This window comes from Conger conger, chromosome 3 (assembly GCF_963514075.1).
Source record: "Conger conger chromosome 3, fConCon1.1, whole genome shotgun sequence".
Lineage (NCBI taxonomy): Eukaryota > Metazoa > Chordata > Actinopteri > Anguilliformes > Congridae > Conger > Conger conger.
In genome coordinates, this window is record NC_083762.1 from 17330761 (window position 1) to 17353756 (window position 22996).

The 22996-nt window shown below is 43.6% G+C and overlaps 1 protein-coding gene across 3 annotated transcripts; it reads right to left on the reverse strand.

Annotated features, from left to right (window-relative positions):
* Positions 1 to 313: 313 nt before the first annotated feature.
* Positions 314 to 21613, reverse strand: mus81 (MUS81 structure-specific endonuclease subunit). 3 transcript variants are annotated; one of them, XM_061235860.1, is made up of 17 exons: positions 21482 to 21613; positions 21123 to 21274; positions 20901 to 21030; positions 20685 to 20815; positions 19843 to 19956; positions 19192 to 19272; positions 16409 to 16497; positions 13067 to 13222; positions 12020 to 12175; positions 11706 to 11833; positions 10977 to 11089; positions 8110 to 8229; positions 7657 to 7752; positions 7258 to 7398; positions 6288 to 6391; positions 680 to 763; positions 314 to 561 (listed from the first exon to the last, which is right to left on the reverse strand). In XM_061235860.1, exons 1-17 carry the CDS (start codon positions 21549 to 21551, stop codon positions 495 to 497), a joined length of 1932 nt encoding a protein of 643 aa, XP_061091844.1. In that variant the 5' UTR covers positions 21552 to 21613; the 3' UTR covers positions 314 to 494. The 3 variants fall into 3 exon arrangements, with proteins under 3 accessions (XP_061091844.1, XP_061091843.1, XP_061091845.1); XM_061235859.1 differs by having other exon boundaries at positions 315 to 561; positions 19843 to 19959; XM_061235861.1 differs by lacking the exon at positions 21482 to 21613 and having other exon boundaries at positions 315 to 561; positions 19843 to 19959; positions 21123 to 21466.
* Positions 21614 to 22996: the final 1383 nt, after the last annotated feature.

The following is a 22996-nucleotide window of genomic DNA, read 5'->3' on the forward strand; positions in this document are numbered from 1 at the left end:
TGGCATCACTTCACCTACTCATTCTTTAGTAGCTGAACGTCTGACGTCACTCACCTGCAGGCGCACATAGAGGATTTGTCTGAATGTTATGCACCGTTGTGACTTTTTGTGATAAGCATGTGCAATGTGGTGCGAAGCAGAATGGGTCTTATGACCCCGAACATACCAAAAAACGGCTAAACATGCTTGATCAAGACACAGCATTTACATACGCAAGAAATGCAACGGTGTGTAGCAGATTAGATACAAACTGTACGCATTGTCATCAGGGGGAGAAAAATAGGCGCATTTTCAGCAATCTTTATTCATACATCTTTAAAAATATGTATTTCAGCAACACGATTTCATATACAAATAACAGAGCAATTATTTTCTGCCTGCACAGAAATGTTTTTCTGTTCATTTCCAATCAGGAAAGGCGGGTTTGTGTGTGTGTGCGTGTGTAAGAGTTTCTGTACAGGATGAGTAATGTGTGAGTATAAGAATGAGAGCAGCTATGACAGAGGTCCAGGAGTGCAATACAGCTGGTACACAGTGCGGCTCAAGGCTGGGCCCACGTTCCTGAAACACACAGAAAAGCCATGCGGTGCATCACACTCTCTACATATATTACCAACATGGATTGTCCAAATCAGGATTCGGTCATTGTTTTGTAAAAAGTCATATCTTTGCTACAAACCTTTTCAATTTCCCATATCTGATGGAGGACAGAAGCTTCTCCCGATCTGTCTCAGTGGGGCACTGTTCGTACGCCTGCAGCAGACTGAGGGAGGGAGGGGGGGAGGGAGAAAAGGGGTACACAGACTGTCATGGCAACTGAGTGGTGCTTGACTGCTTGGACTCCTTTCTCCACTTTCTGTGTCAAGCAGAAGCTGGAGCTCTACCAACTCCTGGTCCCCATTCTGAAAGACCAGCACTCAAACGCATCTCAACCGTACAATATCAGAGCCTTTCATGTGCTCTGACATTGTGCTTTCCTTATTTCTAAGATTATTTATTAACATTTTCACTTTTACTCAAAATTAGGAAAGTCCATAATACTTCTGAAACATTTGCCTCTTCTTTTGGCAAGATAACAGCTGAGCTGAGCACTTACTGTCAGTAGTCTTTTCTGCCTCCCCTACTTTAACATTCCCTCAAATGGGGAGGGAGGGGGGCACATTCGAGGTGGAAATGTGTTAGCCTTGCTATTTGTGAATCCAACTATCTGAAGTGTGGCCTTGGACAGGAGGCTACATTTCAAATAGGGAAATAAACTTGGTACATACATTTTGGTTTGAAATGAGCATTTTCAAACATATGTTGCATGATTTTGATTTAAAGAATGGAATGAATACTACATACCTCTAAACAAAAAAATGCATGGGCAAATCTATAACTTGATCACCTTTAAGTTTTCTATATTTTTTAATTATTATTTTTTTATGACAAAAACAGTGTCCAGTATCCCTGCTAGCTAGTCAAGTGCAAAATTTTCCAGTGAGCTAAATTTTCCAGTCAGCTAGCTGATGAGTGATGAAAGTCTGAAATGTTTGGCGGCCTGTAGCGTAGTGGTTAAGGTAAAGGACTGGGACACGCATGGTTGGTGGTTCTAATCCCGGTGTAGCCACAAAGCCGTTGGGCCCTTGAGCAAGGCCCTTAACCCTGCATTGCTCCAGGGGAGGATTGTCTCCTGCTTAGTCTCATCAACTGTATGTCGCTCTGGATAAGAGCGTCTGCCAAATGCCAATAATGTAATGTTTGTTTTTGGTCTATGCACTTTGTTTGTTTGTGCGCTTGAGTACTCGGTGTGATTTTAATATGTGAGCATTAACAGAAATAAGTATCTTGATGAAGACCAACCATTTTTTGCACCATTTTTGCAGCAATGAGATTTGCATTTTTATTTTCCCATTTAAAAAATAGACTATACGCATTCCACGTCTGCTTTAAAGCCCATGACTGCATTGTTCTTGTTACACAGCCCCTTAGGTGAATATTTATGCCCCATAATTGGATGCATTAGATCATATTACAGCATGAAATGCCAGGAAAAGGCACATTTCGTCCACAGAAATTGAGTCATACAGACTCAGGTCTGTAATGGAGACCACTGTGCTGGAGGATTGCCAAATGCCAAGGCAAATCCCAGGCACCGGTCTCACCAGAGAAGTCATTACTGATTCTTTATAGATACATTTATGGGCCATTTATAGCTGTAATGTGGGTTCACCTTTTCATTCATTCATTCATTCATTCTGAGACAATACATTGTATAAAATGATTAATTTTTTCATTATTATTATAATTATTATTATAATTCAATTGAAAGGTATCGACTCTCCATAAAATAGCAGGACACATACAACCTACACTGCAAATCACTTTTCAGCCAAAGGTTTGTGACCGTGTGCCCATGGGAAGTAGCACAGTTGGTTCAATACTGGTATGGAATCAACACCACCAGGACCTGTGGATGTTGTGGGCCAACACAGCCTCCAGGGGCCACTGTTCTTAGTGGGGGCTTAACTAGCTTCAGCCAGATAACATCTAACCATGATCTTACATGTTAGAGCAAGGTTACAAGGATACTTTGAGTAAAATTCAAAGCTAGTGCCTACAGTGATTCTCAAAGCCTATTTGGGGCGGCCTGTAGCGTAGTGGTTAAGGTAAATGACTGGGACACGCCAGGTCGGTGGTTCTAATCCCGGTGTAGCCACAATAAGATCTGCACAGCCGTTGGGCCCTTGAGCAAGGCCCTTAACCTGCTTAGTCTAATCAACTGTACGTTGCTCTGGATAAGAGTGTCTGCCAAATGCCAATAATGTCATTTTAATTTGCCTTGGAGACTATATTTCCACTGATAGAAAATTTTATAAAAGGGTCGAAGGGGGAAAAAAAATCAAGCAGTGTGCCAAAAAAATATTAATACCCACAGGAATTCCTGTTAATTTCAATAAATTCTTATTCATTTCCATGGGCAAATTCCCATTTGGAAGAATTGTATGGTATAGCCCTACCAGTGAACATTAGAAAGTGTTGCACACAAGCATAAGATTAATCAGGCTGAATGTCAGCCCGGACTGAAGGGACAATGTGGTCACACCTCACAGCTCATTAAACATCATCTCCCTCTCTGCTGTCGTGTGTACCGAGAGCAGTCTTTCTGTGTCACTTTACACAATCTCACGGTCCACCACTCCACGGAGCCTGGGATGCACTGACGTTCATGTCAACAGCGAAATGTCTTTTCTCGGGGTTGTCATCGAGCGATATGCATTTTAATGACATTTATTTAGGCCTTTATTAATGGAATTTGTCAACGCAAGTTTTTAAAGTTCATTGAAACTTTTTTTTCTTCTTCTTCTTCTTCTTCTTCTTTCCACAACAGCACACCAGTTGGGAAACACAGACTTCGAACACTGCTGTAGTACATAAACTACAAAATTCTCTGACCATGTCCAACTGCCATAATACTTGTAAAAAAATTAATAATGCAAAATGCAATACAAATGAAACACAAAATAAGAATATATAAACAAATCGTGGAGCCATATAGGTAGCTAGCATTCAATTTAGCCAAAATCATCAAACGTGCTATAACAATGGGGACTGAACAAGCTACGTAAAACAGAGGGCAAAGGAGTGGTAAATCTTGGCATAGGAAGACGCCAGATTAATTCCTGGGATCAATTCTACAATCTAGGAAGAGCCGAGTCTTCTGTCTGCATTGGAAGATGGCGATTGTATTGCTTTTTTCAGTTTAGATACAGTTATGGCCACCATTCAATGAAACTATTGCGTGATTGCCAAAATATATATCTATATATTTTTTTTAACCCTAACTCGGGGACTGCATCGCTCCCGCTGCATTACTTGGCTAGTTCCAGTAGGGAGTCCCATGAGCACATAGGCAGCCAAAATGACAGAAATAACAGAAATAAAAGAAATAAAAGAAAGATGGGAAAACATGGCTGATGTCTTCAGTTTCTATGCATTTTTCTATACATTCTATGCATATGCGAGGCGGCCTGTAGCGTAGCGGTTAAGGTAAATGACTGGGACACACAAGGTTGGTGGTTCTAATCCACAATAAGATCCGCACAGCCGTTGGGCCCTTGAGCAAGGCCCTTAACCCTGCATTGCTCCAGGGGAGGATTGTCTCCTGCTTAGTCTAATCAACTGTACGTCGCTCTGGATAAGAGCATCTGCCAAATGCCAATAATGTAAAGCACTTCCCATGAATCCAGCATTGTAGACAACAATTGTATTACAACGTCAAAGCTGCAGAATTAAAATTCTGATAATTGATTGTTCCATAAACAAGAGAGTAACTCTTAAAAGTATGGAGGTAATCTTTTTTTTCTAGACAGCTATACTTTCTACCAATAAAAACAAATCTGTGTGGTGTCTGTCTGACACATAAATCATTGTTTTGAGCTTATGGTCTCCCCATAAGACTCTCCTGATGGTCATTCTGAATACATTTAGATTGATAAGCTGTCAGCTTCAGCACTGCTAAACCACATCATCCAAAATATATGAATGTTTGCATGTCATTAAACACTAATAAAAAATACCATGAGAGACCATTGAAATCTCAAAAACCAGCAACCAGCAGAAATCCCCCTAGACATCCTCAACATTTTCCTAAGCCAGACAAGCCAATAGGCCCATGTCTTTTCTTGATACAAAGCAATCTATCTTCACCCATACACTTCTAAATAAGACAAGACCACAAGTGAAAACATAATATATACAATACATTTTAGAACATGAACTAAATCCATTTGTCCTCTCTGGAGAAATGCATTATGTGTAGATCCGATTTTATAACATGTCAGACTTGAGTGCTCCATGCTATTACAAGATATCCATAATTCCCATGGCAACTAATGACCAGCACAGACATTCATTGAATATAACCCTGAATTTTAAAATAAAATAAAGTGCACTTTCTCTTGCTACCAAATGGTCGACCAAAGAGGGGCACTAAGGATCTCGCACAAACAAACCCTTTCATCAGCCTGGATTATTCTGGGTGCAACTTTTTTTAACCAAAACAAATTGCTGTACAGCTGACAAAATTTATACTTCTTACCATTACATTACATTACAGGCATTTATCCAGAGCGACGTACAGTTGATTAGACTAAGCAGGAGACAATCCTCCCCTGGAGCAATGCAGGCTTCATATACCTTCATATTAAACTTAAATGAATAGTCTCAATTTAAGTTGACTACACAAGAAAGCTACTGGTATTTTAAATGGCAGTATATTTTTACAGTTGTCCAATAAAACATTTAAAAGTGGAAAATTATTAGGCCTATGATGAGAAGAACTAAACATGTTTATATTATTATAAGTACACGCAAGCTTAACATATTGATTCAGTTAGCAAACCCATATGGGGTTCTAAGGTACCCGGCATGTACCTACATTTTCTGATAACTCATTTGATTTGAATGATTTTAATATTATATCTATTATTGGAAAGTGTCTTTTCTTACAGACTCTGTGTCTAATGGAAGTCCTGCAGTAATTGCAGCTCTCCCATGAGCAGTGGTATTAAAAATAACACGGGCGCATCATCAATTATGTGATGACATAAGAACTTAAGCCATCTAAGATTAGCCTGTCGAGATCACAAACACTTGTCCTTTCCGTGTACTCTTCAAGAGCCATAGAGGTGAACAGAGCAGCCATGGTAACAGTGCCGATGCTCTAAAAAAGCCAATAATAAGCGATGCCAACTCAAAGCTCAAATCCGTGGGTGAAGCATATCCACATCTTTCATGCATTTATCCACTGCATTTATCCACCAAAATGACCAATGGAGTCATTGTGCAGCAACATTCATTTCTGCCAAACGGCACACTATGCCGAAAGCCTGAGACACAACAGGCAGTTTATTCCTGTGGGAAGCCACAGCACACTAGAGTACATTTCAGCAAGTGGGCTGAACAGCGCTAAAGGAAGGAACCTTTTTTTGCAGAAGACTGCTGCTACTGCCAGGCCTTCAACTCTAACAAAATCAGAAATGAATCTCTGGCATTAGCAGCATTGTGGTTAGTGGAGCTGTGCGCTAACGGTCCACATAGACATATCACTGTCCGGTGCTAAAAGCTTTTAGCTTCTGTCCACGTGGTTAATTGGCTTTGTGAACATGTCTAGTAATGGGAAAACAGGTTAGAGGTTATATTAGGAGCATCTGTCATTAAAGTCTCCATTTTGATGAATCACCCCGGCTTTAGTTGCCCTGGTTCCCACCTGGCTCCATTTTAAACTGAGCTGTTCCTGTGCTCACCTGCTCACTGTGCTGTACTGCTCCAGAATGGCTGCAGCCTTGTCTCCTGAGATCCCACTGATCTGCATCAGCTGCCTGGCAAACACTTCCCTCACCGTCTGGCACTGGGAGAGGCAGGCAGTTATACACACCCACACACAGTACGCGTGCGCGGCCACCTACACACACTCACACGCACACCCCAGCACACGCACACACACACACACACACACACGCACACACACACACGCACACACACACACGCACACACACACACGCACACACACACACACACACACACACACACACACACACACACAGACTGACACACACACACACACACACGCACATACAATTTCGCAAGATAGATACACGCAGTCGCACACACATACACACACAAATGCACCATAGTAAGATTGTGTGTAACTGTATCACAAATATACGGACATCACAAATCTTTTCCTCTTGCAAATACACATAGGTACAAGGAGGTAAACAAACAATAAGACAAGAATAAATATCCTGAAATATACATTCACTTTACCATCTTCTGCTTTAGAGACCCCTATGAAAATATAGATACAATACTTATATAGCATAGATTTTTATTTCACATTGGTATGTACACTCAGTGATCACTTTATTTGGTAGACCAGCACCAGCTTTTTAATACAAATATTTAATCAGCCAAACACGTGGCAGCAACTAAATGCATGCAGCCGTGGTGAAGAGGTTCAGCTGTTTTAAGACCAAATGACAGAATGGGGAAGAAATGTGATCCAAGTGACTTTGGAATTATTTTTTGCCACACAGGGTGGCTTGAGTATTTCAGAAGCTACTGATCTTCTGTAGCAGCAGAAGACTCAACTCAAAAAAATAAGCCTAATAAATACCTGATAAAGTGCTCACTGGGTGTATATGACACAGAGACAGGGACAGAGGTAAACACATGGTTGTGATTCTGACAGAGCCAGCACGCAGGGGGCAGTACCTTGTTTTTGACGGCCCCGTGGTTGAACTCAGAAAAGGAAAGCAGAGAGCAGGAGACGCTCTCTTTTTCTCTCCCCGGACACGGAACCTCACTCTCTCCCTCTCCTTCTCCCTCTCTTGAGCGACAGAACAGCGTTCTGTTCTGGGTGTGAGAAGAAAAAAAAAAAGGGAGGCAGAGTCACATGCGAAACTTCACACAGCTGCTGCTAGCCTGCATGGTCTCTGTGCTCCAGTGAAGCAGTGGAGTCTAACACGCTGCTGTTCTCCCAGGAAGCAGTGAAGCTTCCCGCAGGAGGTCTGAGGATTCAGCACACATCACAGAGAGCCGTAATCCCTCCCTTCCTCCCTCTCCAAGCAATCACACACTCGCCTTGTCACAGCACACACACCTCAGTCTCACCTGGTACAGTTTCTGGAGCTGTCGGGTCATGACGGTCAGGTAGGCTGCAGACTCTCTGACATCCTGCACTCTCTTCACAAAGAAGCCGTCCACCACCTGAGAGATGTGTGGAGAGACACACAGACAGACACTGATTTTAATTTTTCTAACACGTTTTGGTAACGCAGTTTTTTTACATTGTCAGCACACTGCTCACTACCTGGGGACTAATGCAGACACAGAGACACTCACACGTCTCAAAGCCTCTACAGGTTATCTGGGGACATCAGTGCTGTGTGTGTGTGTTTACGTGAGACAGTGTGTTTCTGTGCATATATTTACTGCTACAGTTCTGTTGTCATTGCGTGTGTTTGTGTTCCTGGATGCTAATGACAATTCATGCGAGTCTCTCTCTCTGCGTAACAGGTCAGGTGTTGAGGTGTGTGTGTACATGAGCCAGCGTATACGATGTACCTGTGTGTTGGCCATGGCCTGCTGCAGGGTGCTCTCGGGCAAGCTCAGGTGAGCGCCAGCCGATCCGCACTCCTCCACCAGGTAGATGGGCCTCCGCAGACCACACCTCTTCAGACGGAACTGAGAGACAGGGGCGCACCCACCAACGGTAGGAGAGAAAGCAACACCAGCAGAGAAAATAACAAACAAGCGTAAGGAGAAGGAACGGACGAAACAGACTGTGGGGTGGGGACAGGTAGAGAGAGGGAGGGAAGGAGAGAGAGAGTAAGAGAGAGGGGTACAGGAGAGAGAGAGAGAGAGGGGGGGGTACAGGAGAGAGAGGGTGCAGAAGACAGCAGGTGGGGTGGCAAGGAGAGAGAGACTGGGTGGGGGAGAGAAAGAGACAGGAAGAGAGAGGGTGGGGGAGAGAAAGAGACAGAAAGAGAGTGGGTGGGGGAGAGAAAGAGACAGGAAGAGAGAGTGGGTGAGGGAGAGAAAAAGACAGAAAGAGAGTGGGTGGTGGAGAGAAAAAGACAGAAAGAGTGGGTGGGGGAGAGAAAAAGACAGATAGACAGTGGGTGGGGGAGAGAAAAAGACAGAAAGAGAGTGGGTGGGGGAGAGAAAAAGACAGAAAGAGAGTGGGTGGTGGAGAGAAAAAGACAGATAGAGAGTGGGTGGGGGAGAGAAAGAGACAGAAAGAGAGTGCGTCGGGGAGAGAAAAAGACAGAAAGAGAGTGGGTGGGGGAGAGAAAAAGACAGAAAGAGTGGGTGGTGGAGAGAAAAAGACAGAAAGAGAGTGGGTGGTGGAGAGAAAAAGACAGATAGAGTGGGTGGGGGAGAGAAAGAGACAGAAAGAGAGTGCGTCGGGGAGAGAAAAAGACAGAAAGAGAGTGGGTGGGGGAGAGAAAGAGACAGAAAGAGTGCGTCGGGGAGAGAAAGAGACAGAAAGAGAGTGGGTGGGGGAGAGAAAGAGACAGAAAGAGAGTGGGTGAGGGAGAGAAAAAGACAGAAAGAGAGTGCGTCGGGAGAGAAAAAGACAGATAGAGAGTGGGTGGGGGAGAGAAAGAGACAGAAAGAGAGTGCGTCGGGGAGAGAAAAAGACAGAAAGAGAGTGGGTGGGGAGAGAAAAAGACAGAAAGAGAGTGAGTGGGGGAGAGAAAAAGACAGAAAGAGAGTGGGTGGGGGAGAGAAAAAGACAGAAAGAGTGGGTGGGGGAGAGAAAAAGACAGAAAGAGTGGGTGGGGGAGAGAAAAAGACAGATAGACAGTGGGTGGGGGAGAGAAAAAGACAGAAAGAGAGTGGGTGGGGGAGAGAAAAAGACAGAAAGAGAGTGGGTGGTGGAGAGAAAAAGACAGAAAGAGAGTGGGTGGTGGAGAGAAAAAGACAGATAGACAGTGGGTGGGGGAGAGAAAAAGACAGAAAGAGAGTGGGTGGGGGAGAGAAAAAGACAGAAAGAGAGTGGGTGGGGGAGAGAAAAAGACAGATAGGGAGTGGGTGGGGGAGAGAAAGACAGAAAGAGAGTGCATCGGGGAGAGAAAAAGACAGAAAGAGTGGGTGGGGGAGAGAAAGAGACAGAAAGAGAGTGGATGGGGAGAGAAAGAGACAGAAAGAGAGTGCATCGGGGAGAGAAAAAGACAGAAAGAGAGTGGGTGGGGGAGAGAAAGAGACAGAAAGAGAGTGCGTCGGGGAGAGAAAAAGACAGAAAGAGAGTGGGTGGGGGAGAGAAAAAGACAGAAAGAGAGTGGGTGGTGGAGAGAAAAAGACAGAAAGAGAGTGGGTGGTGGAGAGAAAAAGACAGAGAGAGTGGGTGGGGGAGAGAAAGAGACAGAAAGAGAGTGCGTCGGGGAGAGAAAAAGACAGAAAGAGAGTGGGTGGGGGAGAGAAAGAGACAGAAAGAGAGTGCGTCGGGGAGAGAAAGAGACAGAAAGAGAGTGGGTGGGGAGAGAAAGAGACAGAAAGAGAGTGGGTGAGGGAGAGAAAAAGACAGAAAGAGAGTGGGTGAGGGAGAGAAAAAGACAGAAAGAGAGTACGTCGGGGAGAGAAAAAGACAGATAGAGAGTGGGTGGGGGAGAGAAAGAGACAGAAAGAGAGTGCGTCGGTGAGAGAAAAAGACAGAAAGAGAGTGGGTGGGGAGAGAAAAAGACAGAAAGAGAGTGGGTGGGGGAGAGAAAAAGACAGAAAGAGAGTGGGTGGGGGAGAGAAAAAGACAGAAAGAGTGCGTCGGGGAGAGAAAAAGACAGAAAGAGAGGGTGGGGGAGAGAAAAAGACAGAAAGAGAGTGGGTGGGGGAGAGAAAAAGACAGAAAGAGAGTGGGTCGGGGAGAGAAAAAGACAGAAAGAGAGTACGTCGGGGAGAGAAAAAGACAGAAAGAGAGTGGGTCGGGGAGAGAAAAAGACAGAAAGAGAGTGCGTGGGGGAGAGAAAGAGACAGAAAGAGAGTGGGTGGGGGAGAGAAAGGGACAGAAAGAGAGTGGATGGGGGAGAGAAAGGGACAGAAAGAGAGTGGGTCGGGGAGAGAAAAAGACAGAAACGGGGTGTCCCGGTGGCGCAGCCTGCAGAGCACTAACCGCATGCTCATTGTGAGCCGCGACAATTTGTTGCATGTCTTTCCCTCTCTCTCGCCCCCATTCTTCCTGTCTCTATATACTGTCCAATAAAGCTGAAAAAGGCCTAAAAAATATCTAAAAAAAAAAAAAGAAAGAGACAGAAAGAGAGTGGGTGGGGGAGAAAAAGAGAGAAAGAGAGAGTGGGTGGGGGAGGGGGGGGGTAGAGAGAAACCGGGTGGGGGTGAGCAGGAGATCGAGCTGGGGGGGGGGGGGGGGTTACGGGTTGTAAATAGAGAGTACACAGGTTTGGCCCTTTTCTCCGCGTCTCCCTGAGATCCGTTACCTTCTGCTCCCTGAAGCGGCCGTCGATGATGCTGCCGCACAGGTCGTCTATCCTCTTCCTCTCGATGACATAATCCAGCACCAGCTCCCTCGCTGTGGGCGGCCGCAGCTGACCTGGGGAGGGGGGGGGGAGCTCAGGTTTCAGCTCCCGCAACTATAAGAACTATCATCATCATTTTCACCGCTATTATTATTAAGCCTCATCGATTATCGGAGGCCAGCCTCCAGGGTGCTCACAATTTTAGCTCCAGTGCTGTCCTTTCTGTAACCCAACCCATTCATAAAAAGACTATATAACAACAGTGGAATTTGCATGGAATTTGACCAATGTTGTAACCGCTACAAATCACTGAAATTTAAACTGGAGCTTCTAAGGGATTTGAGATTCGGGTCAAGCTAAAAGGACAGAAACAACCATGACAGTGACATTGGGCAGTTACTGACGAGCATTGTGTTGTATTTCTTACAGTAATTCTAAGGTTACAAGTTCAGATGCCCACCTAACATGCAACTGATACTGCCTGGGTGGAAAAGAGGATTGGCTCACAGCACCACCAAGAGGCCAGTAACGAGTGCTGCAGCTAATTGTTAGCTGCGGTTTACGAACCAGCAAAGAGAGGACTAGTGGACATAAATAGACAGAAAGCAAAGGGAGTGGGCATGCTAGAATAGACATAGAGAACAAGACTAAGCTTGTTTGTATGTGTTGGTGTGGGCGTGTGTTTATTACCTGGTACTGGTGTAACTCTCTCCCTGGCCACCCATAGGAAGTCCCCCACGTTCAGCTTCCTGATGTCAAAGGTCACACCGTTCCTCTGGAGCTCCTTGACAAGTTCCTGCTTGCGTGCCGTGTTGCCCCTGTGCACGGAACACACTACAGCGTCTGACTAGAGCCACAGCTTCAGCCACCCACCCAATGCCATACAGCTGAGTCCTCAGCCAGCCTCTACTGAAACCATGCGCCCCACACCGTGCCATAGAGCACCAGTAATATACCGAATGCAACACAGGCCCGGGGGGGGAGTGGGGGGATCCACGTCGTACCCGGTCGTCTCGATGAAGTCCACACACAGCACGATGTCGTAGCAGCTGGGGAGAAGAGCCTCCCCTGGGGGTGTCCTCTCTGTTTCAGCAGCCTGGGACCTTCCTGTGACCCCAACCTCAGACTCAGACTCAGGGAGGACTGGGGTCTCTGCCGGGCTGCAGAGAGAGAGAGAGAGAGAGAGAGAAACTCATTATACATTAACCTGTGAGAGTGAGTGAGTGAGTGAGTGAGTGAGTGAGTGAGAGAGTGAGAGAGAGAGAGAGAGAGAGAGAGAAGTTCTATATCCACCAACACTTTTTATGCGTAGCCCTGCATTTAAATGTTTTTTAACTAAAACTCTTTACATTTTAATGGATCCCTATGGGAACTGGTGGGTGGGACTAGATTAATGCAGTAGTTGCCAGATATGCAGTAGTTACTACAAGGGTTGTTTCTCCAGAATAATTTTTTCATTGAGTTAACATGAAAATTAGTCAGGTGAAACAATTCTTGTAGTATCTACTGCATATCTGACAGCAGCATGATGGCTTATTTCATACCTTGGACCATTGATGACTTAAAGCCATTTAGCCTACAGATGTGTTCTACGCTGTATCAGTGTAATTTACAGCTGAATCTAATCCTACTGCCCAGTTCCCATAGAGATCCATTCAAATGCAAAGAGGTTTTAGTTTCGCTTGTAACTAAGACAACCTGAAAGTAAGATATCCAGACAGGTGACGTTGAGACTTCAAGAAGACTATTTTATGATATTCATTTCATGAATTATATTAATTTGTCTCAAACAATGCTGTAATTACTACAGTACATTGCAAAACTAAAATGAATAGAAATAGCCTTTAATAAAAGCTCTGCGCTTTGAACACTAAAATATTAAATCAGAAAAAGGGAGAGCGAGAGATTGCTTTAATCTTGTATCACAGACTGAAAGGTGAGATTAGCACATTATTTTCCACCGCGACAGCGCCCCATGATCCTGTCAGGACCACATCACAGTCCCCTCAAACAGCAGGGATCGGCGAATGAAGTTAAAGTCATTCACTCACCAGTCCTCCCTCTCCTCCTCATCTCTCCCTTCCTCCGTCTCATCCTCCGTCAGATCCACGGTGGGGGGCTTGACTGTCGCTCGTTCGCCCGCACTCCCCCCCTCGCTGGCCTCCAGCCTCTCTGCCAGGGCCACGCCCAGCTCAGTCAGAGAGTACCTGTCACACAGGTGAGGATGAGCCCCAGTGCCTGTCCATATATCCTCACAAACCCAAGCCCAGTTCACAAGCCCTATTTGAACACCACCTGCAATTTCAGCTGTCCCAGTGCTTAACCCTTTGTAGAGTACTTTTTTGTAATGTTTATATATTTTTTTGTGTTCTAGAAATCCACAGCTTTCCATCACCAGTAGTGATCGTTAAAGCTGGTTTGTACTAAAATCGCAGAATGTTCATGAACGTTCTACCGTCGACCGACATTGACTATGGTCGTTGTTTAATCGAAAACATATTTAATTTATGAAGTATAAACCGAATGTCACCGCGACCGGCCTTTACACCAGCATTCGAATATTCAGTCAAGAACATTGTAATCACATATTTGTAATCTCACACCTAAGGGTTAAAGCCCTAATTGATTACTGTGCCGCTATGGAACATTCCAGATAGGCTTTTGACATTAGAGTGGGTATCAGCCTGCAGAGCGAGGCAGCAGAGCGTGTCCCTTCTATCTCCCTTATTTCACTGGCCTGCTCATCGCCATCATTTCCCGTTACTGCAGGCTTCATGGCCGCAATGCCGCTGGATGGCGAGCTCCACAATGATGATGATGATGATGAGGATGATGGGTGGCATTGTGGCACATTAAACACGGCACCGGGCCTGAGTTTTGTAGCTATCAGTTAGAACATGGCTGCTCAGAGGTACAAAAAGTGTCTCTCTCAGTCAGGTACAGGAGTGAGTTACAGATGTCAACCAGCAATTTGATTCTTTGTTGCCATGGGCACCCTGTGTTTAAGAACATTCAAAAAGGGTTGCATTCATCTAGGCCCAGATTCTGAAATTGAGTACTATTCAAATTTTAATTTGATCAGTAATAATATGCTCTTAAATGTTTCAGAAAATATACATTTTCCCCATTTCAGAAAATATGAGTTATATTACTTTAACTTAAAGAAGATGTAGGCTGTTATTGTCTCAGTTACAGCCTGTCTGACTGACTAGAAAGGTATGTGGAACCTGTTCAAGCGATCGATACAAAGTAAACAAAAGAGAGCCATCTTTGTCTTAAGGAAGCAGAAATCTGTGCGAACAGAAAATCAATGTGGGGGCCATTTTGCATTCTTTCACACAGAGAGAGGATTCTCTGCAACAAAACTGTAGCGAGATGTATAGCACATCAGGCAGGGAGAATAGCTGGAGGGATGGCAAGTGGTGCTCAGGTAGTCAATACATGTTCAACCTCTCCCCTGACAAAAGCTTCCTGTAGGCCAGTCTTCAGCTGACTACAATATAAGCATGCCATCATTGACTACTTAAATACTGTTAAGACTACCACCTCCATAATACAAGGGTTCATAAGTATTACTAGCTACATTTGGATGAATGGGGCAAGTGCCATCCATTCCTTGAACTTGATGCTTACAGATACTTTACTGCAATACTACATTCTGAGAAAACCATCTTAATGCAGGGAAAAAGGAAGAAAATTATAAATTAGCTACATGTACATTTTGTGCTGATTGTTTGCCACTTCTGGCTGGTTACGGTTATGAACACCTTCTGTATGTAAATGAGTGAACCCCTTTAACACCTGGCATTAACATACGTTGCGTATCCAGATTGTATCTGGATACGATTTAGCGGGATTACATTTACACCTGGCAGTAACATGCGTCTTCACTATCTACTATCTGTATTGAGACCAAATCACAAACTGATCTCCCTTTCAGCTCAAACAACCACCCATGTGACGATCTCCTCTCCCAAGCACGAAAGTCCCATCAAAGATACTGTAACTGACTTGTTGTAGGCTAACTTGTTTGCGATAAAAAGGGTCCCGTGAAACAAAATGGCGGCCGTCCATGAAGCCACATGAACACACATTTCCGATTACATACTGCTGCATTTTCATTTACATTTGTGTTCAACGTGGTCTCAATGCATCCCTGACCATCTCCAGAGGTTTGGAGGTTTGGCCAATCAGCTCACAATCGGACCTCAATGCATCTTTGGAGCATTCACACCTGTATGTCAATGTGGCCAAGAGCTATTACAGACCTATCACCAGAGACAAACGGTAATGCCCATATGTAAAGGGGGTCAGTGATGCATTTCAGGCCCCGATACCGCACTCCCTTAACCATTTGACAGTACAGCAGAATCTATCAGTAATCTATCACATATGCTAGCCGTGTGTGTGTGTGAGAGAGAGAGAGTGTGTGTGTGTGTGTGTGTGTGTGTGTGTGTGTATATGAGTGTGTGGGCACGTGTGTGTGTGCGTGTGTGCATATCTGTGTGTGCACGTGTATGTGTGTGCGCGCGTGTGTATGCGAGTGCGTGCGTGTATGTGTATGTGTGTATGTGCTTGTGTATGTGTGTATATGTGTGTGTGTGTGTGTGTGTGTGTGTGTGTTCGTGTATGTTTGTGTGCGCGTGTGTGTATGTGAGTGCGTGTGTATGTGTGTGTGTGTGTGTGTATGTCTGTGTGTGTGTGTGTGTGCGCACATGTGTGTGTGTATGGCAGCACACAGGATAACAGAGCGGCGCTTGCTGTTCTCAGTGTGATTTACTGACTGTTTCAGCTGAACTGTTCTGCTGTGGCAGCACAACCCGAGCACAGCCACATCAGCCTGCGCACACGCTTCAGAGCGCCACCGCTCATTCAGCCTCTCAAAACTCATTCAATTACCTTTTACTCTGGACAATAATGAACAACGTCCACCTTCTGGCAGACTTACAAATCACACTTTAATATCTGCAATTTCATCCTGCGATGCATGGGTGACATGATTGATACAATATAGGTGTATAGTAGTAGTACAACTTCACGCATATTGTACCAGCACATGTTTCAGTGAAGCTGACTTATCAAATTCCAATTTACCTATATTATACTGAGGGGAAATTAAACAGTGCTGGGCATGCAAAGCATGAGGGCAAAAGGTAAACATATAGAGTAGCTCTGCAATAATGGAAGGCACAGCACTGTACTGCAGGGTATCCCTGCCTCTGTAATTTACATCCTAATTAAACTGTGATCAAGGTAATCATTAAATATTTATATTGTACTAAATAGCTACAAGTCTAAGCCATGTTGTAATTACGTGCTTCGATGTACTAGCGAACGGAATAGCCACTTCTGCGACGTGGCCAGTTGTGCAATGTTAGGGCGGTGTGGCTCACCTTGCAGGACTGTGAGTCTTCTGCAGCAGGTCCTTCAGCACCAGCGTGCTGACTGAGGACCAGGCGGTGTATTTACTGCCCACGTCTGGCTGCAGAGTGATGACAGGGGATGAGAGGGAGAATGAGGAAAAGATGTGGGTAACTTTCACACGTATATTTGTATAAAACTTGTTTCTGATAGGGGGTATTGCAATAGATCAGGGTGGGTATTTCACAAAGCAGGATTACCAAATTTGCTTGATAACTCCACTGCATAAAAAAAACCCAGAGCAGCTCTTTTTACTTCAGTCCATGTTCCACATTTGGGAGGGTTGTGGGTTGGTGCGTTATCGGAATTCATCCAGCTAGCTCAGTAATCCTGCTTCACAGGGCCCAAGCTGCCCAACCCTGTTCCTGGAGATGTACCGTCCTGTAGGTTTTCATTCCAACCAATTTGGCACACCTGATTGTACTAATTAGTAGTAAGATCTCTCGCTGCTGAAAGAGTTGTCCTTTGTTAGGGTTCGAGTGAAAATCTACAGGAAGCTCTCCAGGAACAGGGTTGGGCAGCAGTGAAGTAGAATTTAAAAAAGATATACAGTGGGCTCAAAAATTATTGGCACCCCTGACAGAAAATGAACAAACAATACTCGAAAAAATTTGAAATAATATATTCATAGACAAACTCGAAATACCAACATGTGATAAATACTGTGCTATATTAATGTTTCAGTGGAACCAACAAAAATCCTTTACTGGTTTAATTTCCTCCAAATCAATGTTTCACAATTTTTGGCACCCTTAAAGATTATTGTAAATAACACCTTCCAAAATTAAACCAGGTATTAAATTCCACTTATTTAAGTTTATCTATGTGTTAAGGAACTGTATTGGGTGATTACATCACTTCCTGTTTCACTAGGGTATAAAAATGAGGTAACACACATGCAATATCCCTTTGTCATCCAACACCATGAAGAAAACAAAATAATTGGCAGTTCAAAAGAGGCAGATGGTCGTAGACCGTCATAAACGTGGTAATGGCTACTAAAAAATTCACAAACGATTGAATATACCACTGAGCACTGTCAGAGCAATTATAAAAAAGTTCAAAAGATATGGAACTGTTGAAAATCTCATGGGTAGAGGATGCAACTGCATCTTGTCCCCCAGGATACTGAGGAGAATGGTGAGAGAAGCAACAAAATCCCCAAGGATCACAGTGAAAGAATTGCAGGCCTTGGTGGCATCTTGGGGTCACCAGGTTTCAAAAAGCACCATCAGACGCCACCTCCATAACCACAGCCTTATTGGAAGGGTTGCCAGAAGAAAGCCTTTTCTGACCACAAGACACAGAAGAAAGCGCTTGGAGTTTGCCAAACGTCATTTACATTATGACTGGAACATGGTTCTCTGGTCAGATGAGACCAAAATTGAATGTTTTGGTCAGATACAGCATCGGTATGTTTGGCGTAGGAACAGAGATGCATACAAGGAGAAAGCACCTCATACCCACAGTGAAATATGGTGGTGGGTCAGTCATGTTTTGTGTATCGGTATTTTTAGTTGGCTAGGTAAGCAGTATTTGAATAGTTAACTTTGGTCACTTTTGCTCTGTTTGTTTGTTTGTTTGTTCAAAAAAAAAATAAAAAAAAAATAAATGGCCCATGTCCTTATCTTTGTTGTACAGGTAGCAGTTGAAATTGTACTTCCCTCTAGGGTCTTTCAGCGAACTTATCCCTGGTTATGGGTATGCACTTTGTTGTACGTCGCTCTGGATAAGAGCGTCTGCCAAATGCCAATAATGTAATGTAATGTAATGTTTTGGGGCCGTTTTAATTCCAGAGGTCCAGGGGCACTGGTTAGGATTGATGGCATAATGAATTCCAGCAAGTATCAGGCAATTTTGGCTGAAAATCTGGTTCCCTCTGCCAGAAGTCTGGGACTTGGTCGTAGGTGGACTTTCCAACAAGACAATGACCCAAAACACACCTCAAGATCCACACAGAAATGGTTCCGTGACAACAAAATCAATGTTCTGCAATGGCCATCTTAGTCACCAGACCTCAATCCAATCGAAAACCTGTGGGCTGAGTTGAAGAGGTCAGTTGATAAGCACAAACCCAAGAACGTGAAGGATCTTGAAATCCCTCCAAATGTGTTCCTTAATCTTGTCAAAAATTACAGGAAGAGACTCCATGCTGTTATCCTTGCCAGAGGTGGTTGCACTAAGTACTAGGTGAAGGGGGCCAATAATTCTGAAACCTTGATTTTGTTTAAATTTATTTTTTATTAAATGATTGTTATGATTTTGGTTGTTTCCATTGAAACATTAATAAAGTACAGTATTTGGCACATGTTGGTGTATTACCTTTCTCTATAATTATATTATTCTTTTTTTTTTAAGCCTTGTTTGTGCATTGCTGGTGAGGGGTGCCAATAACTCTTGAGCCCACTGTACCTTATTAAGGAATGTAAATGTAATTATCAAACGAATAGAAAACGAGAAGATAGATGGGGATTGTCTTTCCCTCTCAACTTTTAGTACAATATAAAGTTCTTACAATGTTTGGGCATACTTTTAAACTCCGCAAATTTGATAATATACATGAAAACATTTAAGGTGCTTACTCGATAGCAACACATTTCTGTCTGCTGACAACTTAAACATCTGAAGCGGTCGGCCACCATTTGTGTCATCATATCCGCATACATTTCATTTTCTCTTGCTTGCATTATGAAATGGTGCATGAACGATTCAATCCAACAACCTCTCACAGAAGAATCCCCCCCACCCTGCTCACCACAGAGAAGGACTTGTCACAAAGGGGCTGAGCCTCCCTCTGCAGCTCCATCTTGAACATGAAGCCTTTACTGCCTGGAATCTGAGTAAAAACAAGGCAGACCGTCAATACTCTGCATATATCTATTGCACGGCGTGGATTGACTCTGAATCCACTTGGGTCAATATTGACGTGAGGAGGTTGTGGCTTCTTATCTTCTAATGTAATCAACATATGGGCAGCCGCAGAACGCCCAATATTACATTTTATCACAGGGGGGGACAGAGAATAGTGGGGAAACGGCTTCTATTTCACTAAACCTGAACATCCTTTCACAAAGACCTTTTGACCCACATCTGAACAAACACAGCAGAACTTTTCAGACAAGCGTACTACCGCTCGCGCACAAGTGTATTGTTCTCTCATTATAAATTCCTCTGTAATACAGGTTGCTCCCACGGGGAAGGTATTATCAGCTACGCTACCTCAAACAAACTACGCCAAATACGGCTTACACAAAAAGCACTCCAGGAAACACTGAAAAGGGTGTATCTAGGTTAATAGGCATTATGCCCTGTAATGCAATGTAATGCACACTACCACAGAGGAAAGGTCATATGGTAAGGGTCTACCATATGTAAACTATTATGAAAATAAGCACCATGTAAATACCTGGCAGTGTCTGTACAGGGCGAGAAGGACAGCATGGCCGCCTGTCCTCTTCTGTGGCACATATTCCCTCTTCTTTTTCCCCCCTTTCTCCTTCCCTCCGTCTCTCTGTAGATTCTTCTGTAAGGGTAGAACAGGAGAGTGACTCAACTCCTCAGCAAGCAACTGATCTATTTTCAGTGGAACCATCAAATGACATACATCCATGCATTTCCTTCAGACAACAGAAAAATGCATTTGCAGATAATAAAATATTTTTTATTTTAATATAAAGATGAAGGTAAAAGATTTCGACTATCATTCTTCAGCCGTCAGAACAACTGTAGCAGGGTTAGCTTGGCTAGTTCGGTAGTAAGCACTCCCATCTCAGACTCTCTCCACAAACAACCATCTTTAGGACATAATGTAGCAATGCCTAAATTTTAAATATCATCATAGATTAGAAAGGCTGCTTTTAGAAAGGCTAATAAATGAGCTGCTTCCGAACATCCGAACTTTTTTTAAACACCAGAATTATGCTATGTGGATTTTTCTTATCACAGTCTACTGAAACAAATGTAAATACAAACAGAGAAATAAACGTGAAGTGCGGTGCTAATATGCTGTGAATGAATGCACCAAAGTAGCACATTAAATGCAAGACAATATTTTGACATATTTATTTGTAATGGGCTGTCCAGTTGTGTTACCCGCCCTCTTTGCGGCAATCTTCACTTATATAATTTGAAAAAACGACGTTTCGGCTTTCTTTAAATGTAAGGTGAAACACAAAACATGACTTCTTGTATGTGTTTTATATAAAGCATATTGTCGTATCCTGTGTTTAGGGTAACACTGTCACTCACAGAATTTCCATTTCCCCGGTCTGAGGTATCTCGAGAGGTTTCCGAGAGGGGCTTGGAGGTAGCCAGCTTATTACTGCGCCTGCGTGGGGCATCAACCCCGCCGGCGAGTGAATGGATCGGGGCGCCTGCACCTGCAGAAGGACAAAGACATGACACATTGCAATGCTTAAAGACTGTCCATCGTCCCCTCCATCAACATATCCCCTGACGGCTCACCGTGGTCTTTGTAATGCTTTTGCAGCCTGTCCTCGAGGATCTTACAAATCCCGTCTCCAAAGTTCTGCAGTATTTTGGCTTCTTTGCCACTTCGCAGAGGGAGGGGATATTTCTTAAGAGAGTTGATGGCCTGGGTGGACAGTGAGATAAACACATTAAAGATAGGGAAAGCTGCACTTTATCGTAATCCTTGTCCCCGCGGGTTGCAGACGACTCACCCACCTTATGGTAGACGTGCTGTGTTTTCAAGCCTCGCTCTTTAGCCTGGTCTCTCAGTTCGGTTAGCCAATGGAGGAAAAGAGGATTTGGACATGGCGACAGAGCACGCTTACGACCCAGACGGACCGCTTCAGAGGCTGGCATCCCTCTACACGCTGAGAGACAGAACAGAATGTCAACCTTTAGCTCCCTTGTTTTGCAGGTACTCCATGTCTCGTTAAGTTCTGCCTTGGCTAGCTACCCAACTTATGAAGTTATTGCGTTGATAACGTTACCTAGCTAACGCGTTAGCAAGCGCTCCGAAATGGCATACTATTAACATATGCGCAAGTATGCAACTAAGCATATTCATATCCACATACCCCACAACTCTTTCATATGAAAGATTCGATTCAGTCCCGCAACTTCTGCATTCAAAACAGTATATACCATAAAGTTTGATTTAAATATTGGTCGCCATATGTCATCGAATGATTTCACAGCGCCGCCTGCAGTGTTGGGTGTATTTTTGCTTCGCCCCAGCTCTATTTTTAACACATTTTTCCATATATTTGTCCGAGAATTCATTAACGAATACTGTCGAGTGAAAGCTCCGCATCCTCGGTGACGCTAAAACTATTGTCTCAAGCCCTCGGGACTGCCGGCCACGGTTACCACAGGCTAATGTAAGGGCTGGCTTCCTGACTGAAAGCGCATCAATGCCTACTGTATCTGAATGCTCTATCAAACCCCCTGAATGCTCTATCAAACCAGCTTAAATCAGCCCTAATTAATTTGAATAGCTTGACCTTTTTCCACGCATTAGGTAACTATAAATCAAATCTAATTTTGTATTTATGTAAACCACCATATTGGTGAGTTATTGTTTTAATATATTTATTTAAATGAATATTTAAAGATTGAAATGAGATACCAGCGTTATGGATGTGACATGTCTGAAATGCATTGTTTGACAATATACTTATCAAATTTTATCATAACACATTTTAATGGTTTGAATGTTTCCTAGATGGCCGCCAAATCGCACTGATTTCAATTGTAATGGGACTAATAAATAAATTTTCCATTAGCCAACATTTTATCAGATTTATTTTTTCATGCTCAAGTTGACATTACTGTGGAATTGCCCATATTCAAATACATAGCCACTTATAGCAGCCACTCGGCAATCATTTGTTGCCACTATAGGCTATGTGGTGTAGCAAGGCTCCCAGAATACCGTTAGAACCCAGGAATCCTTTGGTAGAATGCCGGGAGAGTTCAGTAGCTGGATTGCACCGACAAGACTCAACAAAACCCTGGAATCTGACTCACTCCACACACCCATACACACAACCACACACCCTTGCATATACTTTTTCAATTCATACCCAGGTCTAACTTTGCCTCTGATGCCCAAACAAACTGTGCTGTCAACACTACAGCACATAGTCATGTATAATTGATGTAGACACAGAGACAAAATTAATACTGTAAACTGATTTCAGGTACCATTCATTTAGCAGTTGAACAATCCCACAATAATTCTTAATGGCTTACAAACCACCCTTCATTCCCACCCAGCACAACAGAGCAGCAAATAAACACCTTGCAACATAGTACAAGGATGTGCAGTGAACCAGTGTATTACAAAATATTACATTACAAAACGGCATGGTTAAGTACAGTGGACTGTATTATAACCATTACAATATAGTTACAACAGAGCACATTCCAACTGCTATACAGTGAGTCACACAATACATTAAGAGTACCAGCCATGAAATGCATTGCATGATGTAGCACAGCGACAGATGGAAATATGGGGTGCTACATTGCTGTACAAAAACAGGGCTGCATTGGGAGTAGATTTAACTGTGCTGCAATTCGATAATTTG